Raw genomic sequence first — 18922 nt, forward strand, 5'->3', positions numbered from 1 at the left:
CAGCAGTCTCTTCCCAAACACACACATGCCTTTGCCAAGACTAAGCAGAGTGAACTTAGATCGTTCTGAATTGCACTCAGAAACTTGGGAGGTAATTCAAGTCATTACTTGTTTATACAATTTTGTTGAAGAAAGCATAAAGAGTCAATACAAGGAAAGGAGTTACTCACAAAGATAACAGAAAAACAAATAAAGCACTAACACACCTGACAACAGCAGAAACACCAGAATAAAGAGTTGGCACCTGTACTAAGGGAAATCCCCACTTATGCCCTCATCCCTTCAGAAAACAGCAGCACAATTTTCCTACTTCAACAATAACAATAAACATTTCTTTCTCACCAGAAATCTGTTTCACCAAGGAAAATCTTATTGTAGGACAGCAACTACCATACTACAGTCTTAAAATCAGTTCAAACCCTCAAGTCAGCAGCTGCTCTATTAAAAAGGCTTGTCCATTGCAAGGCTGATTCTGATTTAGAAGTATTTCTACCCTCACACATATACAACAGTTCAGTGCTATGAAGTGCAACCTCTTGTTTATACACTGTAGCGATGCATTACAGAGCCACAAAGGAAAGCATCTCGCATTTCCCTTCCCATCATCATAAGGTACCAACCTTGACAGAGAACACACATGATGGAATGGACACAAGGAGAGGACAGATGATCATGAAACACTGTGTATTTTCTCACCCACTTTTTTCAGTCTGGTCAAGTCAGTTCCCTACTATTTTTAGTCAGTAGCATCTGCAATCGTTATTTCAATTATTAAATGGGTTAAGTTGCCTTCTGTGCTGAATATGGCATCTAAAAATAGTGGTAAAATTATATTCCCCCTCCCCAAGAACTTACAAATCCCTTCAGAACAGGGTTTATCACAAAAACTTTCATGGTCAGACAGAGCTCCTTTAACATCCCATCCTTCCAGCTTCATCTCTGCTCACGCCTGCCCTCATGCCAAGACCTTGTACTGTCTGCATCCTGTATTTACCAGAATAAAGGACTGTTGTTTCTCCCTTCAATTAAGTCACTGGATTCTGCATGTTCACAGAACATCCCAAATTTGACAAAGGGCTTTTTTTTCCCCAAAAAAGCTTCTTTGCAAAGACATGAAAACCTCCAGCCATTACTTCCCAACACCCAAACAGCAAGTAGCATCATTATACAATAATGCAGCTAAATTATGTTATTAGTAGTGAATTTGCAGCAGTGAAGTGTTTGACCTACATAGCTTTCTTGTTACCACAGTCCCAGAACAAATGGATTTAAATCTCTCAGTAGCAAAATTAATTTCAGTACAATGCAGAAAACAGTATCTCCAAAGTGACTGAACCAGCAAAAGAAGTTTTGTGTGAGAAGGTTGTTATTAGTGTGGTCAATGCACCATTTCCAAAGGCAAGTCAGCTGAGGAATCAGCAATGGGGATGAATAACAAATCCTCCCTGGCAGTTCTTGGCAGGACAAGTTCTGAGATTATGGAGCAGTGGGAAAATGAAGACCATCAAGAAAAGAACAGAATGTCTCTCAAACAGACCATGCAAAAGCAGAAAACATTTACAAGGCAGCAAAGAGGCAAGAATTTCAAATAGAAAAGTGAAAATTGCCCACTGATTTGTTTCCTAAGCTTACTCATATTTTATCAACACATTAAGAGATTGTGGAAAAGTGTCTACACAGGAAAGTTTGTGTTAACCACACAGAGCTCTTTAACAGCAGCTACTCATCTTCTAAAGAAAACATGCAACAGCAAACTAGGAAGCCATTTTATGCTAAACAAAACCAGATGTTGATTGATACTGATTGTCCATTTCTCCCTACCCACCTCTAGCTATTAAACATCAGCATTGCACAAGAATGGCATCCAGCATTTTGATATTCTGAAAGCTTCTCAAAAACTTTACTCAAAAGATTATTTTATGAGAAAATAATACAGGCCTTATTAAAGGAAAAAAACACCCTGTTTGAAATGTTCCTGTACAGTAGGGCACATAGTTGGTGATTCTATAGCTGCATGTCACATTTCAGATGAAACTACACTTCTCAGCAGACAGTTCCATCAGTGCAGCCCAGTTTTCCTAGTAGAAAGATTTTTTACTTGTTTAATGGCAGTTTGGGGTCGAATTTCCTCTTTGGCTCTGAAAAGCTGAAGTTTCACTTCAGCAGGTTTAGCCCAGCATGTTTTCTGTATCTGCCGTATAAACTTCCTCATAAAATATGAAGTAGCTCTGAAAAAAGGCTGAAAAAATTCAAGTACTCAGAACATCCTTACATTTTTATTGCATACAATACATGGACACACCAAGTATTTAGAAGAGCACACAGGTCTGCAAATTATAGCCTAATCAGTCTGTGAAAGAATGCTTTAGTAAATTCCACATAATCAAAAGGCAAATTGAAGTCCAGCTAACAACTACAGATACCTGCAAAGGCAACAAAGAGTCAGAACAACTTTCAGTCAGACTGCAAATGTGCTTTCCAGCTTCAGCTCAAATATCTTTTGATGGCAGACAACAGGAGGTTAAAATAAAGCCACAGAGGATTATTTGCTGCTCAGGCAATAAAAATGTCTTAGGATTTCAAAGGGTGGTGTTTGCAATTAAAAGATTAATTATAAGTTAAGTTGTGAGATACAGACTGTTGATGAAAGTCAAGCAGGACCTCAGAAGAATGACAAAGGAACAGAAGAAAAGCATGCTAAAACAGAATTGTTTTGCTGATTGTGGGGTAGATGGCAGTTGACAGAGGCTACTGCTTCAGCAGCAACAAAATGGCATTCAAAAATAAACAGCATGAAATTTTCTCTTACCTATTCTAACTCATATGTCCTAACTCAGGTCTGTGACATCTTAATACCACAAATGGCAAGTTGTTGACACACACTTCGCCAGAAAAATATGTTTTAATACATGGTCTCTGAAAGTAACTGAGCCTGTCCTTTTCCATGGACTTAGAAGTGAGAGACTACTGAAAATAAACTGACCTTCTGCTACAGCTAAGAGCAAAAGTGATTTCCTACTGCATGGGTAAGCCTGGAGTGAAGCCACACTTACAGAGCAGAGGGAGGAAAGAGGGAAAAGGGCAACCCATGGTCAAGTTTGTGTACACTGACATAATTCTAAGGATGGCTGGCTAGAGTGCAATATGTCAGTGGGCCCCTGCTTATTATCTGCAAAATCCTCTATTCCTCAACACCCCTCAAGGTGTTTACAAAGCTCAAGCAAAGGCTCATGTGATGTTCTTGAAAAGGACAGCCTGAACTGCTGCTGAAGGGAGACATCATACTCCAGGGCAGACCACTAGCTCCCTCCTCCAAGAGAAGCCTTCTCCAACACGCAGCACGCCCCCTTCCCCTCCCTGAAGTAGCAGCGCCCCCGCCATCCCCAGCACCTTCCAGAAGAGCCCCCCCCACCCCTGCACGCTCAGCCCGCCGCCGGTTCCACGCCCGCAGCCCCAGATGTCCGCCGCCTCCTCCTGCCCTGGCAGGCCCCACCTCACCCGCCCGCCCGCCGCAGTCCGGAGGTTTCCCGGTCCGCGGCGGCCCTGGCAGCAGGCCGCGGGGCAGCGGCAGGCCGCCAGCGCCGGGCCATGCGCACGGCATTGTCTCTGCCCGCCGCCCCCACCGCAAGGCCGAGCCCGGCCCCGCCGGCGCGCCGCCCGCGCCGCTCCGCCGGGCCTGGCCGGACACTCACCCTGACAGCTCCGGGCCGGCTCCGCGGCGACGGCGGGCGGGGAGCCGCGGGCCGGGCCGGGCCAAGCCAAGCCCCGCCCCGCCGGCGGGCGGAGCTCGGGACGCCGCGACCGCACCTGGGCGGGGAGCCGGCCCGCGCCGGGGCCAGACAAAGGCGGGTAGGGCAGGACCGCGCCGGGGTCCTGGCCCGGCCGGGCTCCCCTCCCGTGGCGGTCCCGGGCACACGGCTGTCCCGGGCACGTCGCGGCCCCTCTCCCCCCCCGCGCGGGGCCGGACGCACGCCGGGCGGCAGCAGGCACACCCCGGCCCTGCCGGCGGCTGCAGGGCCAGCCCTGCGGCTGAGCTGCTGCCCCGCAGGCTTGCTGCTCCCAGGGACACAGCCCTGAACTCGCATCCCGCCAGATCAATGAGTCTTGCAACATAAGTAGCTGCAGTCCTTGTTTCAGCAGGGAGTAGACCTTACCCCAGGCCAACATCAGCCAGTAATCCCTAACTGAGGCCGGCAGCAACGCTCGCACCCGACCGGAGGAACAAGGCCTGCGGTGCAGAACGAGAAACCCAGGGCCTAACAGAGGAGGGACAAATGAAAAGCCTGACACCACACGATCGTGGCATTTCATGTTCCTCTGTGAAACATGTAATGACAGAGCTCCGGTGCAGCTGATTCATCAGCAGTCTCTTCAGCCCATCACCTGACATTGTGAGATGCCTTCTCTACAGTGACAATAGCAACTGAAAAAGCTGGTATGGTAGAAACTGGGTGTCATCAGCCTCCTCCTGAGAAGAACATCAAACCATATGATGCAAGCCTGTGTTTATTCTGACATCTTTTTAGCTAGCTTTAAAAAGAAGCCTCCTCTTGGCACTGCAACATCAGCCACACTGCCCACTAATTGTCTAAGTTACTTTTTCCACCACCTCAACCTCTGCCCTGCAACAGGGAGGCTCCAACATGCACAATATGCTTATGCTTTCCAGCGTTTGACGTTCACAGCAACCAAGCTGCCACAGACACAATCCCCAAACACAACGTGCAACTGCTTAGGTCGAGAGATTCTTTATTCAAAGAAGCCTCAGCAACACTGCTCAGCACACGTGGATGTTTTGTTTAAACACAAGGGCAGAAGGCTTTCCCGTGTCACCCTTTAGAACTCCACCCCTGCAAGATGAAGCAGTGGACAGTCCACAACAAAGCAGTAGCAACAGCACCAACAGTGGATTAGGCTTCGACTGGGTTGTCTTGAAGGCAGCTATCCTGTTATAGATGCAAATGGCTTTAACACCACCCTACCCTGGCAGAGACCTCACAAACCATTTACATTACATGGTTTGCAAACAAATTAGCAATACAAATTGACACAGGTCTTAAAGAGAACAGAACAGCACACCTGTTCTACTATGAAAGAGAAGAATAAGGAAGGGAGAAAGGGAAGATGATGATCACTGACCGTGACTTAGAAAACCCTTATTAGGTTTAGAAGTATTTACATCTCTCAAAGGTCCTTAAGTCTTGTATCCCACAACAGTCTTCCAAATCAGATACTTAAGATTGAGAGACAGCTATCTCTACTCCACAACATATTCAGAGCAGTTTGTAATAGTATGCACTGCTCAAGATGGTCTGAAGTGATCTGTAAAATGGAGTGAACAGAGGTGTTGCAGTTTACAGATGACACAATTAGTCAGGGCAGCAAGGAAAAAAAACGACTGACTGAAAGCTTACAACCTGTAAATGTACCACCTAAAACACACAGTGGTGGCACAAGAGCAAAACAACTTTTAAGATGAGACTGAAAGCCAGGTTTTCTGAGCTGACTAGCAACCAGGAACATGACCTTCCCATTTTGACAGATGGCTATTAGGGGACCGGCTCCACATTTGCAGGCTGGTTTCTGAAGAGCACAGACCCAGAATACATAACCAGCCCATACCAAGAATAAGACAAGACCCAGCATGGAAAGTCCCACTAAATACAAGCCACACACACACATAAAAGAATGAGGAACCACATTTCATTACCATGCATTCACTTTCTGATGTGACAATACCAAACAAGTAGTCTCACATCAGTACAGATTTCAAGCAGCCTGACTAGTTTCCTACTCTTCTGTAATCCAAGTTTATTTTTGTGCAGGTATCACATGTTGTTTTCCATAGTGCCTTCCCTAGTTAACAGTGACTACAACAATTTGCTTGGAACCCGTTCACGGCACTTAAAGGCCATTTTCTTTGTGTTGCCTAAAAAGTTTAACCCTACTGCAGCTCCTGAAGCACGTGGGGGAAGGTGCATCTCTAAGTTCGAAATGAGGGAAAGCTGCCAGAGCAGTAAAGTTTAAAGAAAGGCCAAGCCTAAGGCAAAAAAAGTCAAACCAAACTCTAATTCATGCACAACCAACTGATCTGATATTAGACACCAAAAAGTCAAAATATTAAGAGCCACACACACACAATCATCTTCCTTTCTAACTTGACACTACAGCCAAAATCTTGCAATAGGTTTTCAGAGATGGGCCTTTTAAACACTTCACTATTTTAGACTCTCAGAACTGGGAAATACTCATGTTTACCATTTCAAACGAATATATGTGTTTATGGAGGGTGCTTTCTCCAATACATGAAAAATCAGGAAGGTCTCCTATATACAGTAGCCCAATATCCCAAGCACTCAAGTCCTTCTCATCTGCAGAGGGCCACTTGCACAGCACTGCAATCTAGCTGAAAGACTGAAAGATCTGACATTAAACATAAAATAGTAAATCAACAGAAAAGGCAAAGTGTAGAATAATTATAGATGACACACACCAAACACAAACCTTTCTGAAAACTGTAGCAGGTGAGTTAACTCTTAATTCTTATTGTTTGTAGAAAAGAGCCCGGGTCAGCCTAAGCTTCAAAGAAACTTCATTCCTCATCCTTTACTACACAAAACATTGGGTCTCTCCCTGACAAACATCCAAATTCAGGAGGAGAACTCCCTCCACTCCAAGCTGAAAAAGATATCATCTTAAGAATCACCAGGCTCCGACGAATTCAAATTAAGTAAAAGAACACAGAGTGGAAACAGAAAACCCACACTCCCGTCTGGATTCTCTTCACTTCCATTAAGTAAGAGCCAACAGAAAGCACCTCTTGGTGGAGGACCCTAGAGATCCAAAACCAACACCTGCGTCCAACAACGGAGCTGTACAAATGGAGATGATCTCATGCTTCTACCTTTAAGACTAGAATTACTTCAGGCAACGTTTCTTTCAGGTAACTTTAAGAGGAAAGCCAAACCCGCACGGAGCCTCCTGGAAGGAACGCTGTAGAAACACAAAATGCCATATCCGTGTTTCCTTCAAGCAGCGTTAGGAACGGGCTGAGCCCGGGTCCCTCACCGGCCGCCGGGCCCACTCCACCGGCCGGTTCCCAGGTAAGGGCTAAACCATACCTCGGCCCATAGCGATGGCATAAAACGACTGCGGCGGAACAGGCCAGACTACGGCTCCACACAGGCCCCGACACCCGCGGCTCCGCAGGCGGCCTAGGCACGCGGCACACCGTAAGCCTCTATAGTGTCGCTCAATCCAGGCCACAGCCACCGCAACCACAGGAGCAGCGGCTTCAGGCGAAGCCCGCGGTGCTTCCCATGAAAGAATATCAGGGCCGCTCAAGACCGCGCCTCCGCCCAGTCCCCAGGTGAGACAGAGAAAGGTTGGGGCCCAGCTGCGGAGAGAGGCCTACCCCGCTCTCCTGCGAGCCCGCGCAGCTAGGACAAGAGGAAAAAGGACCTAGACCGCTATAGGGACAAGGAGAACGACATCGACTCTCACCTGGGCCCCGGCGGATCGGGCGCAGCGAGTAACCGGCCGCTCCTCGGCGGGGTTTGAAATCACTAACACCGCCCGCACCTCCCAGTATCCTCAGTGCCCATTGGCCGGCATCAGCCCCACCCACGCCGGCATCGGCGCACCTTATTGGCCTGTTTGAATCCGGCAGCGTCGACGCATGCTCCCCGCCTGACGGAGACAGCCACAGCAGCCAAGCCTGCCGGCGCCGCGGGCAGCACCGCTGGGGAAGGAAACCGCAACGACCGCGCTCCCCACGGTGCTGCGGGGTGACTCGGCCCCGTGACAGCCCCCCACGATCTCGGTGAGGGCGTGGGGCCCCTTGCGCCCGGGTGCCGGCACGCTTGGCGTCCTGAGGGTACCGTGCGGGGCCCACTGGAGCCATCGCCTTTCGCAGAGGGGTAAAACAGAGCTAAGTTGGCTGCGTTCACCATTCGGGACTATGCCGGCATAGGGAACGAGCTTTCTCTTCTTCAACAGGGTTAATGAGTTTGCAAGCAGTAGGTGGGTGCTGCTGGGGTAGAGCGTGTTTTCCCTTCTTTGTTTCTTCAGCTGAAGGAAACGAAAATTTCTTGGAGGTAATGAGAAGAGAAAGCAAGGGACAAGGGAGAGCCAACAATACAACTGTAATTAATCTCACCATCTGTCCCTGTGACCCTGTTTGTTTGGGTTTTGTTTTGGTTTTTTATTGTTTGGGGTTTTTTTTTAATACAAAGGGGAAGTGATTTTATTTTTGCAAGATCTCTGTGAATCACTTTCTGCCCTGTGCTTTTACTATGAAATAAACAGGAACAAAGCTAAAATGTGTTTCTCCCCTCCGAAAGGGAGAGAATTAGGTATGAGTTTAGCACCTGTACAGCAATGTATTTCATTTATTGTTCATGTTTTTGTAACACTTAAACTCTTCTTCGACAGCTGGGCAGAGGTGTGAGGCCACTACTCCCAACACTTTCCAAACAAGGGAGTGCCCTCTTCTGATGCTTCCATGTTAAAGTGGTAACAAAAAGGCAGCAAAAGCAAGGCAGAGACAGAGTACTGTGTGTGCACAGGAATTTGCAGAAGTGTGTGAGTCTGGGGATTTGGTCCTTGATTTAAAGGTACAGTGGCAAAAAAAAACCCAAAAGTGTAGGTTACAATCAGATGGCAAAAAAACCCAAAAGTGTAGGTTACAATCAGATTAGGAATGGATTTTAGTTCTTTGGCTACTTTGCTTCATTTGAGAAGAATAGGAAAGTTGAAGTTCTGGGCAAACAAGTCTGGGGGCTCCTCTTTCCCAGAAGAGTCCAAATAACACACATGGTTCACAAAAGAAAGCCAGGCAGAGTGGTTAAAAAAGCTAAATTTATATTAAATTATCATCGACCCCTAAAATACTGAACACAGTGGTTAAATAAGTCCAGAAAGTCCAATGTCTCCAGTGAGTAACGTTAAAACCATTACACAGGAACACACGGAAATCACCGACGTTAGCTCGGGGCAGACAGGAGAGAGGTTTGCTTTTTACATAGTAAATCAGTGCTCAAAAGATCATCCTCCAGTGGCCTTTCTACATTCTTAACATCCTAAGTGCAATGAGGGTACGCTCTTCCTCAGAATGACAAACTATTACGCAAGCCCTAGGCAGCATCTCACTGGGGCTGTCTCTAGGAACCAGAAACTAATTTCTGCCTACCTCACTGCTAGAGGAGAGGCTGTGGGACATTTTGTTGCTCCTTCTCACCATTATCACTTGAGGAAAGGAGCAGAGAGCAGTTATGAAAGTTTGTTAGGCTGGAGTGTGCAGGGTCTTCTCTGAGAAGCAGCAGAGACTGTTTGTACAGGTGGAGAGCACAAACACCATAAGCAGTTGAACAAGGCTGACTGGGTTTTCCTTTACATTCTGCACTTGCAACTCAGCAGTTTTTCTGTGGCAGGCTGACTGAACCTCCAGTGACAGGTCATAGTAGATGTTTTCCATTACTCCTATCTCACCTCAGGATTTTTGTGCACACTCTCATAAGCTGTTGGGGCAAAAAACCCCAAAACAATCCCACCCCGAAGTCCAAAGAAATCCTGCTCTCCTAAAAGTCAGAGCCCTTCTCCTCCATTTACCCAGTCACTCCTAGCTCTGATACCCCTGCCCCTACATGTGGCTTCTGTTCAAATGGATTTTTCTGCCTATGTTTGAGCCCTCCAGTGTTGTCCATGCATGAGGCAGCTTAGGCAAGGTCCATGTCAGTGATACACCCTCTTTTCTCAGTTCCCAGTGGAGTCCACACCTCAGTCCAAAAGTGCCTCTGCCCAACAAAAACAATGCTTCCCAGGCTGGAGTCAATCAAATAAATAATTAAATAAAAAAACCCAACTAATTTTAAAAACAACAAACAAACCCTCTGGGAGTAGGGAAGAGTCCCACATTAATGCAGGGATATTTCCAGCCTTAGCTCCAGTTCATTTTCCACAGGAATATACACCAGTCAGCCCAATGGTGCAGTTATGGGCAGAGTTTTAACCCACCTAGCCAGGTTGAAGTTGCAACCTTCCTCACTTTCTGCAAAGCTACCTCTGCTTCAAAATTGCAGCCAAGCTGCTGGCAGCTGTCACGTTTTTCAGGGGTAGTAGGACCGTTAGTATATGAAAAAAGAGCAGAGGAGGATGGATTTTCTTTTCTTTTTTTACCAGGTGAAAAAATATGGCACCCTCCCCACACCTCTAAGCCATACCCCTAGTGTATGCTCTGCTCTCTTGCCACCACAGAATCACAGAATGGTCTGGGTTGGAAGGGACCTCCAAAGTTCATCCAGTCCAACCCCCTCTGCAGTCAGCAGGGGCATCCTCCACTAGATCAGGTTGTCCAGAACCCTGTCAAGCCTCACCTGGAATATCTCTAGGGATTGGGCCCCAACCACCTCCCTGGGCAGCCTGTTCCAGTGTTCCACCACCCTGATGATACAGAACTTGTTCCTAACATCCAATCTAAACCTACTCTTCTCTAGTTTGAAACCGTTGCCCCTCATCCTATCACTGCAGGCCTTTGTAAACAGTCTCTCTCCCTCCTTCCTGTAGGCCCCCTTCAGGTACTAGAAGGTCATTATTAGGTCTCCCCACAGTCTTTTCTTCTCCAGGCTGAACAACCCCAGCTCCCTGAGCCTGTCCTCTCAGCAGAGGTGTTTCAACCCCCTGACCATTTCTGTGGCCTGTTCCCACAGGTGGGAATGTACTTAAATGTACTTGACCTCTTCCCAGGAGATAAAGAGGTTGCAAAGTGTGCTGTGAGAAATTCTTCACTGGAAAGTTCTGCTTCCAAGTATCTGGCTTAGCACTTAATATTTTACCATGATAGCATCCATATGACTTGAGAGGTGAATACAAATCTCATTTTTTAAGAAGCATCAAGAGATATTGTCTCTTACTTGTTTTTCCTCTGAGCAAAATAGATGACAAGATAAGTCAAGAGGATATGAAAAGGTGGCAACAGTCCTTGGGAGCGTGCAAGTCCTAGCTCCAGATGCTGCTGGGGTGTAGCTGCAAGGGTAGGCTTACACTCCCTAGAGTGTAAAGCCTGTGAAGGCCAGAGAACAGCTGAAGCTCGTGCAGCTGATGGGAGAAATGACTTTGCAAGAAAAGCTCTTTAGTGGTAACAGGAGAGCTTAAAGTGCAATGCTATCTGATAAACAACAGCTCTCTCATTATTGTCTCCTAAGTCAAACAGGCTCAGCTTAGTAATAAAGCAGTTTCTAACTGTCAGCACTGAGCATTCCCCTGTGAAAGACTCAACCTAGGAATTCTGTTTTCCCTCATGGCAATCAAAGGTCCTAAAAGCTAGAAAAATTTGGACCTTGCAGAATGGGGACTAGTGGAGACAGTAAATTTTCTTTTTATTTCTTTTATAGATCAGTTATGCAAAGACAAGAGTGGAATTTAGATCTTACTGAGATCCATTTCCTCCCATTAGCTCTGTAGGGCTAAGAACACCACCAACCCCTCACCTTTCTTCACGCTGAGCACTCTGGCTGCAGCACCCATGGGGAGCAGTTCTGAAAGGGCCATTTGCTGACTCTTGTTTTTCCAGAGTAGAAACATGTTTTAGCAGGAAGGGGAGAACGGGAGCAGTGTCCACTGCCAGCAACAGACACAGTGCTCCGATGTAAGCATTCTTGGGTTTTTTCCACTAGCAGATGGGAACATAAGCAGTGATGCTCTCATGAAGCAAGCCATGGCAACTGTGGTTGCCCTACTTATGCCCTCTAAAGGTGACCAGATGCTGCATCAGAGCCCCCTTGAGCCCCAAACCCCATCTGTTCTAAGACCTCTCTCAAGTAAGAGACCCCTCAACACAAAGCCTCCAAGAGTGCTGCTAGTGCTGGAATGACTAGGGGAACTTCTGTGACCAGGAGCTAATAATGAGGCAGCTCTGCTCTCTTCATGGGCATTGACCATGACCTGGATGGCACAGAACTTGCAGGTTGCCAGAGAACACAGAATCTGAACCAGATTCAGGCCAGAGGAGTCACTGCAGAAATTAACGTGGAGGCTTCAAGGAAAAGGGAACATATAAATAAACCACAGACAATGAAAACGAACCAAAAGGGTCTCTGGGTTCCAACCCACCCGTCCTCCCTCTCCAACCACAACAGCACAGCTGCCCAAGCTCCTTGCAGAAAGACAGTCCCAGTCTCTGGGCTTCTCACAAGAGAGGCTGGTCTCTGTGCCCTTCCTTGTGTAGCAGGCAGAGTCCTGTCTTTTTTGTGCAGAGCAGAGGTTAGGGAGGGCACGAGCATTTCCAAAGTCACGTGTACTTTAGACCGCGCTCTCTGTGGAGGGCTTGCGCTGGTGTTTCCAGCCTGTGTCAGGGAGTGAGCCACGCCGTTCAGGAGTGGCTGCTGCTGTGTTAACACTGCTGCATTCAGACTGTTCTTCCTGTAGCAGCTGCTCAGTTTCGGTGTCATCCAGTGAACCAGAACTAGCCTGGATGGAGACCGTGTCCGTCTTCATGCAGACGTGGTCCCGGAGGATCCCTCCTCGGGAGCTCCGAATCTGCTTAAGGTCATCCCACTCGGAATCGTCACTGGATAAAAGGCATATCCCCTCCACAATTTTGATCTTCTCCTTGGTGTAGCTGTGATCAGGAGCAGTCTAGGGAAGAGACAGATGAATGAAAGAAAAAACAGTATGTCCATGGAAAAATATGGCAACGAGCAAAGCAGAGCTGGAATGTACACAGTGAAGCAGACAAAAGGCTGGACCCTCCACGATAAACAGCCATTGGCTTTGGCTGTCACAATGGCAGAACCCATTCTATGTTTCTCCTCAGTTCTTCACCACCTCAAGACAAATCCTGCCTGCAAGAGCTCCAGAAGCTGTCAAAACCATAGAATGGGAATGCAGATGAGCTGGCTCTTATCTATACTCAGCTATATATACCCTGATAGGAAGGAGGAAGAACAACACTGAGCCTAAAAAGGAATTAAAAAACCCCAAACCCAACAACAAACCCAAATGGGAAGCAGGAACAGCCAGAAGACTTCATGGTAAAAGAAGGCAGAGAATCAATTCTAGGTCTGCAATGTCCTTATATCTGAGTGATTCTAGATTTGTCTTTCAGGAAAGCAGAGCTGGTACATCACTGTTGAGTCCAAGGGGTACACAGGGGTATAACAGGCTATGACAGCAATGATCAGAGGCAGAAAGGACTCCACTGAGCCTTAACTATTGAAATCTGTCTGGCCTGGCTCAGTGACAAATAAGGAACATGAGAACATCTGATGTCTCATTGAGGAAAAAGTGGAGGGCATGGGGAAATACCTATGTCAGGAGCAGCAGAACTGAGAGGGGAAAAACAGGGGAAAGAATCCCAGATAAATAATCCTGACTTATCCTTAGTAGGCAAGGCTAAAATGTCAGGGAAGTTTGGGAGAGTATCTTTGAAACATCTATCTGTTAGACAGTACTTCTGAAAAACAAAGCCAGGGACAAACATACAAACAACTTGCCCCTGCATAAACCTTGCTGTGAACCCTGCCAGGAAAGCTAAGTGATCTACCAGGTTATCATTAAAAAATTTCCTACAGAAATTCTCTCTTTCGAATCTCACGTACTGAGTACAAGTAACCAAAGCCACGAGCAAATCATCTGCCAAAGAAAAAGTCCTTTCTTGACAGACAGTAGAGCTGGTTTAAAAACATAAAAGCAGGGAGAAAAATAAGAAAGAGCAGTTAGTATGGGACAGTGCTTGAGCCACACCACAGAGCTTGAGTGAGGGATGCAGGATCAAACACACAGAGTAGTGATACCTGACGTGAGGATGTGGACGGAAATCAGAAGAGGGAAGATGAGAAGCTATCTGAGTGATAAGAAAGCTTCTGAGGAGAAAACAGAGGAGAAACTAAGTGCTGCAAAATACCATATTAAACCTTCTCCATTCTGTGGCACACAGGGTAGACCTCTGCAGGGACTTCAAAATGTTTCATTTATTAAGGGCTACACTTTTCTCCCTATCCCACCCCTTCCAGGCAGTGCGCAGGCAGGAATCGCATTCCTGCTACCAACCCCCTCCCGGCTGCCTGGTTTCCCTGGAGACTGTCCAAAGCAACCTTGTGCAACAATCACTAACCAGGACTGTGTCCAGAGAAAACAATTCCCTTAGATTCCTGTGCTTCAAGGGTCAGCTCCCAATGCAAATGAATTGTAAGACACTGGGGGAGTATGAAAGAAGCAGAGAGCTAAAGACAGGTCTAATTCACCACGGCTCACTGGGGAAGAAGTGCTGCTGGTTGATCTTTATAGGAGTTGAGCAATTCACTGAAGCTGTCGTCCTGTCCTAGATGTAAAAGCTAACAAGGTGCAACATTCTTATGTACTAAAGCCTGTAATACTCAACAGCTTGAGCTGGGTTCCCATGTCCTTAGCAGCAGCTCTTACCTCTTTCTTATAGCACAACTGGTTGTACATGGTTGGTTTGGGAATAGCTTCAATCTTCACCTCCTGGGTAGATGTTCGATATGAGGGGTTACTGTAGGTTAGGTTCCCCAAGCCAGGGTCCGTGAACTTGGACTTATTATGCCTAGAGGAAGAGAAAGAACTATCAGAAAAGACATAAGGCCCTACTGCTAGGATCTAAAGCTCCTGAGTGCTCAGCAAATGGAAAGCTCCAGCAATTCTCACTGTCCATCAATGAATGAATGCTGGTTTCACTTGGCTCTTCAGCAACCAGTACATTCACTAGCTACCAGCAGAGCAAGGCACTGTCAAGTAATCACAAAAGCTATACTAGCAGTAACTGGTGAAGGTATCTAGCAGAAAACACATGAACTCACACAGGTACTGTTATATGAATGATCTCACAGCCCTGTCCATAAATTATAAGCTCTCTACAGAAAATTTAGCCAATAAAGCTTCAAACAATAACAGAGTTGCATGCCCAATGCTTAAAATACACAGGACTGAAACCCTGCAAATAAAATAATCAAAGGGATTGTAAATGACAACAAAGAAAGATGAAATTATTTCAAGAACTTTTTTCTCCTATGACTCTTGATTCTACTATTGGCCAGGAGAAGGTTGGGGGGGTGGGGATGATCACTTACCTGTATATAATTAAAGCAGCAATAACCAGCAAAATAAACAAGATGCTTAGAAGACCTCCAATAATGTAGCTGACATGAAGTCCTTCTCCTGAAAATGAACAGGAAGGGTAATTTATGCACTCTCCTCAACTTTCTCTGGGTAATAGTGTAACACCTGCCTAGGAGTCAGACTACTAGACTGACAAGTTACTCCTGCATCGGGAAACAAATTGCCCCAGTCAACCACCCTCAACTAAGCATAAAAGAGACAGTGAATTAGAGGATCATTAATGGAAAGAGCCTAATGGATGAGGTATGGGATGAAAGGAAATAGAACTATACTTCAGACCAAAGTGTTACTTAGAAGTCTTCATATAGGTTAATAAATGGATATGACTCAACTTCATCCTTAGATGCACTTTGTTCTGCTCAGAAGGCATTTGAGTAATTCAAGTCTGACTTTCAGAAATTTGAGTTTCAAATACTATGGACTGGAATGCCCTGGGCACATCATCTGGAGGAACAACCCTGGTGCAGAATAGCTAAAGAAAAGGAACTCACCCATGGTTGCCAACACTGCTTCATTGGCATGGGTACACAAGCCTCGCCTGGCATCTTTGTCAGAGCAGCTGAATGACACAAGAACAGTTAGTTACTGAAAGTGGTATCGACAGTGTCAAAGGAATCACAAGACAGGACAGCACTGATCTCTCTTCCATTCCCAGTTCAACAACAGGAGCTTTCCTTTCCCTTCTTCAGTATCCTTCTGCACCCAGAGGAAAGACATCCATATACATAGTAGGGTGGGGTGTGCATTTATGTATCAATTACAGGCCTGCAATATCTTTACACCTAAATCACTCTACATTTACCTCTCAAGGACACAGGTGTAGACACCCATCCCTCCTTCCCTCCACCTACCCATCCCAAAGTAAATTTCAGCATCAGTGCTGAAGCAAAAACCAGAACATCCTAGAGTCAGCACAAAGATCTTTCTGTCCACAACACAATTAACAGAAAGGGAGTTTTGCCTTGTGAGTAACCAGCCATGTATTACAGAACACACTTTCCTTTTGGGTTTTTTTTTTTGGCTGGGCTTTAGGGAATCAGAAAGCAGTCTCTTAATTACTAGTATTGTAAAATTGAGTGTTGGAGCTGCAGAGGTTTTCTTCTGCCCCAAACAAGCTATCCCTCTGTGGCCAGGACTGAACTACTTCACAGAATCGCAATGAGAGGGGTTGGAAAGGACCTTTGGAGATCACCTAGCCCAACCGTCCCACCAGAGCAGGTTCATGTGACGCAGGCAGCACAGGACAGTGCCCAAGTGGGCTTTCAATGAATCCAGAGATAGACACTCCACCACTCTGGGCAGCCTGACCTGCTGCTCCACCACACTCAACATAAAGAAATTCCTCCTCATGTCAAGATGGAACTTGCTATGTCCAAGTTTGTGCCCATTACTTCTTGTCCTGTTGCTGGACACCAGTCAAAAAAGACTGGCCCCATCCTCCTGCACACTCACCTTTAAGTATTTATAAGCACTGATAAGATTCCCCCTCAGTCTTCTTCAAGCTAAAAAACCACAAGTCCTGCATAAAACAAAGATTCTAGTCCCCTAACCATCTTCATAGTCCCTTGCTGTATCCTCTCAAGCTGCTCTCTTTGAACTGGGGAGACCAGACCGGGGCACATTACTCCAGATGAGGCCTCACCAGGGCAGAGTAGAGAAGCAGAACCTCCCTCAACTGCTTCCCACACACTTCTTCCACAAGGGCACATTGCTGGCTCATGGTCACCCTGCTGTCCAGCAGGATCCCCAGGTCTTTTTCCACAGAGCAGGTCAGTCCCCAACTTGTACTGATGCACGGAGTTACTCCTTCCTAGGTGCAGGACCCTACGCTTGCCCTTGCTGATCTTCATAAGGCTACTCTGCCAAACTCTCCAGCTTGTCCAGGTCACACTTCTGGTGTGTCAGTCACCCCTCCCAGTTTTGTGTCATCAGCAAACTTGCTGAGGGTACACTCTATCACTTCACCCAGGTTACTGATGACTATATTGAACAGGACTGTACCCAGTACTGATCCCTGGGGGACAGTACTTTGCCAGATGTCTGGGTCAGGTCTGAGATATGTCAGTGAATTAAGGCAACACTCCCTTACCCTCCTCTCAGAAATAAGTACTCAAAATTAGGAGTTTAAAAAAACAATCAATCGAATGACAGTCTCAGGAGGATTTTAACACTTCAGCACAGTCAGCCTAGACACACACTTCAACAGAACTGACAAAGATCTCTGTCTCTCCCTTGCCAGCTCAATGGCGTTCTGCATTCTGTCAAAATGGTTTTCCCCATTATGAACGTGAAGTTTGGAGCTGAAATAGCTTCTTTTGGCTAGGAAGAGGAACATTTGGATGACAACAACCAGAGGGGGCTTGCAGATTGCACCTTGCACAAGCTGTGACTTTCACACCCCAGTTCCAAGAGAACAAGAACACTTACTTTCCTTCCACTGCTTCCAGAGATGTGAGAGGTTTGGTTGTTGAAGTATCTACTCTGCCAGGCAATGTCTGACTTCTCCCACTTCGACTAGTGGGTTCAGGACCAGGGAGCACCTCACCAGGAACTACAACACCAGAGAAAAATAAGCAGCTTTGGTGGACAGATGAATAAATCTGGTATAAGCTATAGAGAGATTCTAAAGTAGAGAGATTCTAAAGTAGAGAGATTCTAAAGTAGAGAGATTCTAAAGTAGAGAGATTCTAAAGTAGAGAGATTCTAAAGTAGAGAGATTCTAAAGTAGAGAGATTCTAAAGTAGAGAGATTCTAAAGTAGAGAGATTCTAAAGTAGAGAGATTCTAAAGTAGAGAGATTCTAAAGTAGAGAGATTCTAAAGTAGAGAGATTCTAAAGTAGAGAGATTCTAAAGTAGAGAGATTCTAAAGTAGAGAGATTCTAAAGTAGAGAGATTCTAAAGTAGAGAGATTCTAAAGTAGAGAGATTCTAAAGTAGAGAGATTCTAAAGTAGAGAGATTCTAAAGTAGAGAGATTCTAAAGTAGAGAGATTCTAAAGTAGAGAGATTCTAAAGTAGAGAGATTCTAAAGTAGAGAGATTCTAAAGTAGAGAGATTCTAAAGTAGAGAGATTCTAAAGTAGAGAGATTCTAAAGTAGAGAGATTCTAAAGTAGAGAGATTCTAAAGTAGAGAGATTCTAAAGTAGAGAGATTCTAAAGTAGAGAGATTCTAAAGTAGAGAGATTCTAAAGTAGAGAGAGTAGACTTGAGTAGCTTTTGCACCTCAACCCTGTTAGCAGAAAGAACAGAAGAAGGCTTTTCTGCTCACAACTGCCTTACTTCTAGTATATGACTGTGTAAGTTTTTACACGCTGGAGAGCGTCAGACGCTCTGGTTGCCAATGCCACTGTGTAAGTAGTGGCAGTGGCTCATTATGGAAGCTACTACCCAAGTGACACTCAGTAAACTCACTAGTAGAACAGGGCCGCCCATCCGGTTCATCCGGACACGCACAGACGAAGTCGGAAGCCCTGGCAAAGCAGAGGTGAGTGCAGCCTCCGTTGTTCACTCCACAAGCATTAGTACCTGGAAAGAACAAACAATTTTCTAAATACACTGCAGATAACCAGGTAGGAACTCAGAGCAACAACCTTTCCCTGCTCAGCTAGAAACACTTCCCAGAAATCCAGCAAGTTGCTGTGCTCTAGCATGTGTCTTAAACCTGACTGCTAAGAAAGTTAATGACAACAGCCAGCCACTGGCAGGGTTAGGTAACCTTGAAAGGAAGGTGCTGGAAAGCCTTACACAGATTACACAGTCAATACAGCTGCACAGATCAAACCACAAAAAGCT

The 18922-nt window shown here is 46.1% G+C and overlaps 2 protein-coding genes across 10 annotated transcripts in view; both read right to left on the reverse strand.

The window, feature by feature from the left end:
* CKAP5 (cytoskeleton associated protein 5) overlaps positions 1-7605 on the reverse strand; it is a 58506-nt gene extending 50901 nt beyond the window's left edge. For 4 of the 7 annotated variants that reach the window (XM_068161527.1, XM_068161526.1, XM_068161523.1 and 1 more), the window contains exon 1: positions 7504-7605. The gene's annotated coding sequence lies outside the window, so the exon portion shown is untranslated. Of the gene's footprint in view, positions 1-855; positions 1134-3692; positions 3771-6504; positions 6600-7503 lie in introns of those variants that run through there. The other 3 variants (XM_068161522.1, XM_068161520.1, XM_068161521.1) reach the window with 3 other exon arrangements.
* A 1237-nt stretch (positions 7606-8842) lies between these two features.
* Positions 8843-18922, reverse strand: part of LRP4 (LDL receptor related protein 4) — a 98202-nt gene continuing 88122 nt past the window's right edge. For 2 of the 3 annotated variants that reach the window (XM_068161531.1, XM_068161530.1), the window contains exons 33-38: positions 18542-18655; positions 17560-17683; positions 15624-15691; positions 15084-15171; positions 14419-14560; positions 8843-12633 (exon numbers count right to left, since the gene is read on the reverse strand). In XM_068161531.1, the coding sequence (XP_068017632.1) occupies positions 12298-12633; positions 14419-14560; positions 15084-15171; positions 15624-15691; positions 17560-17683; positions 18542-18655 (872 nt within the window). In that variant the 3' untranslated portion in view covers positions 8843-12297. Of the gene's footprint in view, positions 12634-13790; positions 13860-14418; positions 14561-15083; positions 15172-15623; positions 15692-17559; positions 17684-18541; positions 18656-18922 lie in introns of all 3 variants that reach the window. The other variant, XM_068161532.1, reaches the window with a different exon arrangement.

The sequence above is a fragment of the Melanerpes formicivorus genome, unplaced genomic scaffold (assembly GCF_026170545.1).
Source record: "Melanerpes formicivorus ecotype bairdi unplaced genomic scaffold, bMelFor1.0.p_v2 SCAF_58, whole genome shotgun sequence".
NCBI lineage: Eukaryota > Metazoa > Chordata > Aves > Piciformes > Picidae > Melanerpes > Melanerpes formicivorus.